Below are 5,000 nucleotides of genomic sequence, written 5' to 3' on the forward strand. Positions count from 1 at the left end.
ATTATATATATATCTGCATATATATAAACAAACCACTCCCAATGCTACTGTTTTGTTCGTTTGTTTTCATGATGCATCTCATATCCTCAACTCTTCATCATGCAGGAGGACACCTCTTGGCTGAATAAAGCCACCTGGCGTTTGTCAGAATTAAATGGTGTGTAATCGAGTCATCATAAAACCCCTTATCACACAAGAAGATACCTCATTACTGAATAAGATTCCTGACAATAGACAGAAAAATAATCTTCGTATGATGTCCCGGCCGATTGGGTTCATTTGAGTAGAAATGACTTCGTTTACAATTCTTTACTTTTCGAATCTCCAAACGTCATATTACCTTTGCGTCATATGTTGAGAAGCTGAGTGACGAACTAAGAAAGTTAAACCTATTCGAAGATTAGACACATTGTTGAATGGTCCTTAGTTGAAGTCTAGAATACTGAAGGCGAAGTCGTCTTGCAACTTTTCAAATGTACAACAATTGACGATTATCGTAATTGCGTGACTGGGGCTTAAGGGGAACCGGTTCTTGATGGTCTAGACCAGTGATTCCCAAACTATCTTGTAGGACACCACGTTTTTGCCTCCATCAGACCCCTCCTCATTTGTGTTCATGTCCTTTTCTATTTATATCTTAATAGAAAACGGTTTGGGGTGACAGAATTACATTTTGTACGAACGTAACGGTAGACATTTGCCCTTGGAATGGTTTCATTATTGTTGTCAAATGATTATTTTTTGAGCAGATGACTTCACGCCCCCCTTGCATCCTCCTCATGCCTCCCTGGGGGGGGGGTCGCGCCCCCTAATTTGGAAGCCATTGGTCTAGCACTTCCACCTTTTCCAGCTTAGTGCCAATCCCTCGCAGGTTCCTCCCTAAAACGCTGAATCATTCCAGCCAATAAGCGCGTAGTATTTCACATTCACGGGTCACTTGATAACATCGCTGGAAGGAATATCTTGCATAAGTTGTCGATTTGCACAGGGAGTGGGGAGTGGGTTGGGCAAGATGAGTAGCTAAGGGCCTAAAGCTATAAATGGAATTCTTCTCCCACTACCACTACTACCACCGCCACCACCACCATCACGATAACAAAAGTAAGAGGAACAACACTGTAAATGTTTAGAACAAGGTACCTGTTCATGTCGTGAGTTCAAATACAATTGACACTTAAAAAAACGCCTAGATAATTATATGGAGTCCAACCCTAATCTAACTTATTTCTCAGCATCGTGTGTTCATACATTTCATTTAATCTTTCCGGCCTTTCCCGGGAATCGAAACGAGACCCAGCTTGATACCAAGCCGTGATCTTACGAGTTGCACTTTAGGAGCTACAAAAGGACTCGAACTTGGAGTTAACTTAACTGCCGAAGAATCAAGGTCGACTGCTTGGTCTCCCGATGTTGATGGCTTAGAATTAAAGTGCGTTGTGGTTGTTAAAATGTATCTCTAATCACTGGGACCCATTCAGTGTTGTACAAATACTTTCCCGCGTTTGTATACTTCCAATTGTGCTATCATAGTGGAAATGGGTTGAACGCAAAATTCCATGTAAGTGTATGTAACTCGAGCATACAAATATATAAGAAAGCTTGCGCTCAGTTTATATCTCTCTTGATGGCGTAGTTGGTTAGATACTACGGCACTTGTCAAATGATCACTGAGTTCGAGTCCTCGGCAGTACCATATTTCAATTTCTGCATGTGGCCCCATTGGGTCTCCCGATGTTGATGACTTAGAATTAAAGTGCGTTGTGGTTGTTAAAATGTATATACATATATATATATATATATATATATATATATATAGATACATACATACATACTGTATATATATGAATGTATGTATATACATAGGATTACTGGTTTAGTGATACCGAGTTCAATTTCTAATTCAGCTTTCTGAGTTGGAGTTCCAGCCCAGGGCATCACAGCATTTCAAGCCAACACCCTAGCTCTAGTGAGCAAGGAGTTGTGTGCATGTGTGTGAGGTCACAGTATCATCCATAGATCGGGCCATATGTGAGCTATGAGCTCTCATCCGGGAGGGGGGGTAATAGCTATCGATCACGAGTCCAACACATAACCTAAGACTTTGATAAATCGCACACACACAGTAGGTATACTAGGACGTGGATGAACATATAGCGTATGCCTATGTGTATAGAAGGTTGAGTTGTTCTTGTATGTGAACGTAGCAGGTTTTGTTTCTTTCTGTTATCGTATGTGTATTTTTGTACTTATATTTTTTGTACTTATGTTTTCAAGGAAGTATTGCACATTTTATATTATAGTTTTATTTATATTTGTTTCTCATTTGTGTTTTTGATATGTTCTACCTGCGTTGGAATATAACGGTTACTGGGAAGACCTGTCCAGGTGTACCAAATATCCCCTATTTATGTACATTTCCTACTGCTACCATTGTATTACCCTGAAGACGAACCCCGGACAGGGTTCGAAACGTCGGAATAAATTGACGAACGTCGAGTCCAGCGTATACTTTCTTCCATAAAAGAAAAAAAAAAAAATGGTTCCTGGACTCCAGCTATTTGCGAATATTGGACAGGCTTATGGCGTTGAGGTGCTCAACATAGTCAGGGAGTGGGAAGCCAAGGAAATTAAGAGGAGCATAGTGCGAGAGCAGCTACGCTTTTGCACTATTTGCCGCAACCGGAAAGTCTTACCTAACTTTGCTCGGATTAAATCTCCAGTAAACAGTAAACGAGCTAGGGAGGTTTTAGAGTCTTGTGGTCACAGACTGCTCAAATGTGCTATGGACCATCACCACGGAACATTACACCGGCTGGGTATGGAGATCGAAGAACACCAACGTCTACTCGGTCTGTCCTTGGACCAAGATGTGTTAGACGAGGTTACATCTAAAGTTACCAGCCTTAGTAGATCGAAGGCTGGAGCCAAGCGGAAAGTCTTGGATCGCAAATTGGATAGATTATTAGACACTAGGCGGCAGGAGCCGGAAAGGTGGGTTAGGAACCTCTCGAGTAGACCACTCAGTGAACCCGAGACCAAGGTCCTGTCTAAGGGTTTGAATTTCAACATGCAAGGAGGTGTGAGAGAAGAGGAATTCCTGGCTGCGGTGGAAACAGGAGTCAACTTGATGACGCGCAGTGAGGAAGGCAAACGGGACACAAGGATGCGCATAGTGGGAGCGCTGGGGAGACCAGTGCGGGGACATGATCTCACTACGGAGGAGACCAAGGCTTTGACTGGCTTAAGACGAGATCGGTCCATAGTGATACTGTTGAGTGACAAAGGCAGATCGACGGTGGCTATGGACAAGAGCGACTATGAAGGTAAGGCCACGACACTACTTCAGGACATAAACACTTACGAAGTAGTACTAGCAGACCCCACTGCTAGGTTGCAGAGGAAAGTGGAGGGAGAATTGAAGAAATTAAAAGAGGCGAGGTTAATTATGTATATATATATATATATATATATATATATATATATATATATATATATATACTTATATATCATATGTATGTATGTATTACAACACATACTGTAAGTTCCACAGTACATAGATTTTCCTCTTATCAACCACATTGATTTTTCCATTTTAATTACCCGGGAATCGAAACGAGACCCAGTTGTATGCCAATCCGTCAACAGAGCAACGGCCGGAAAGATTATTTGTATGACGTCGCTGTTACTAGCGATTCATTTCAGGTATTTACAACAGCGAAAGGCTATGCACGGTTTCGTGTCAGTTTTACCATTCGCCATGAGTTGAGCTCGGGGACTCAATGAAACGAGGGTAATGACGGCAGTTAACAGTCAACCTTGATTCTTCTGGTGTTAGGTTAACTCCAAGGTCGATTCCTTTTGTAGCTCCTATAGTGCAATTGGTGAATTGACCGCTTGGTATCAAGCTGGGTCTCGTTTCGATTCCCGGGAATGCAGGACAGATTATTCGTGTGTATATATATTTATATTCGTAAATAGCTGGAGTCCAGGAACCTTTTTTTTTTTTTTTTTTTTTTTTTTTAGCCCTTATGGCGAGTGGGGTGATCGAAAAAAAAGTTGGGCATTTAAGGACAGCGGGAAGTGAAGAGTGCCCGTCGGCTGCTACGGGACTTAATTATAAAAGGGTGAAGACGGGTGTACAGTGACCGTGCCAAGATGAAGTGCAGCAGCCGAAGACCCGCCGGACGCCAGCCCCAATGCTCGCGAGGTTCCTCGGGAGACTTCCCGGGTCCATCGCCGCCGCCCCAGGATCCTGCTCCTCTTCCCGGGGCGACGGAAAGCGAAAGGACCCGGGGAATATTCAATGGAAAAAGAAATATAAACATAAACGAACGCTTTTATCAAATTAAAAAATGGAAAAAGAAATATGAAAAAATGCCTCTTTAAAACGGCCTTATGAAAAAGAAAAATGAAAAAAGGAAATTAATGGCCGAAACAAAATTGTATGTAAAGAAAGAAAAAACTAATAACCATAACAGACATACAGTCAAACAAAAAGAGTGAGAGACAGTGTGCGCGCGAGAGAGCGAGACAGACTGAGAGAGAAAAAGGGAGAGAGAGAGGGAGAGATGGCGAGGATTATTCTGCGACAACATTAATATACGTAGAATACAATTGTGTCGATACCTAATGTATTCATGAGATCATTTTGCATTGGCCAGAACAAAGAACATAATTTATGTCACTGTTAAAATAAGACACTGGGTGAACTGCATAATCATTACGTGATACACTAAGGCAGAATGCAACACGCACGCGCGCGCGCGCGCACACACACACACACACACACACACACACACATTGTATTTTTTTCTATTTTTGCGATTATTTTTTGTATTTTCAATTTCATAATTCTATTGTTCTAATTTTGTTTTTTTTTATGTTTATTACTGATATTTTTCCTATTTTCCTATTTTTCATTTTCAATTTTGTCTATTTTTCTATAATTTTTTCATTTTCATTTTTTTCCATTTTTCTATAATTTTTTCTTTTTTCAATTT

The 5,000-nt window shown here is 41.1% G+C and overlaps 2 protein-coding genes across 2 annotated transcripts in view; one reads left to right on the forward strand and one right to left on the reverse strand.

Annotated features, from left to right (window-relative positions):
* LOC143033097 (uncharacterized) overlaps positions 1–1,935 on the reverse strand; it is a 5,823-nt gene extending 3,888 nt beyond the window's left edge. Inside the window, exon 1 of the mRNA XM_076198296.1 lies at positions 1,884–1,935. Within this exon, the coding sequence (XP_076054411.1) occupies positions 1,884–1,935 (52 nt within the window). The remainder of the gene's footprint in view (positions 1–1,883) is intronic.
* A 601-nt stretch (positions 1,936–2,536) lies between these two features.
* On the forward strand, positions 2,537–4,349 carry LOC143033098 (uncharacterized). The gene is made up of 2 exons (XM_076198297.1): positions 2,537–3,323; positions 4,156–4,349. Exons 1-2 carry the CDS (start codon positions 2,537–2,539, stop codon positions 4,347–4,349), a joined length of 981 nt encoding a protein of 326 aa, XP_076054412.1.
* The last annotated feature ends 651 nt before the right edge of the window (positions 4,350–5,000 follow it).

Source organism: Oratosquilla oratoria, chromosome 15 (assembly GCF_046742065.1).
Source record: "Oratosquilla oratoria isolate Oo_2021 chromosome 15, ASM4674206v1, whole genome shotgun sequence".
NCBI lineage: Eukaryota > Metazoa > Arthropoda > Malacostraca > Stomatopoda > Squillidae > Oratosquilla > Oratosquilla oratoria.

What these genes read in the sequence shown, in the direction of transcription:
- LOC143033098 (XM_076198297.1), top strand. Translation starts at nt 2,537, where the DNA reads ATGGTTCCTGGACTCCAGCTATTTGCGAATATTGGACAGGCTTATGGC. An exon ending in GGACAAGAGCGACTATGAAG is followed by an intron (nt 3,324 to 4,155) that starts GTAAGGCCACGA and finishes GACCGTGCCAAG; the next exon opens with ATGAAGTGCAGCAGCCGAAG.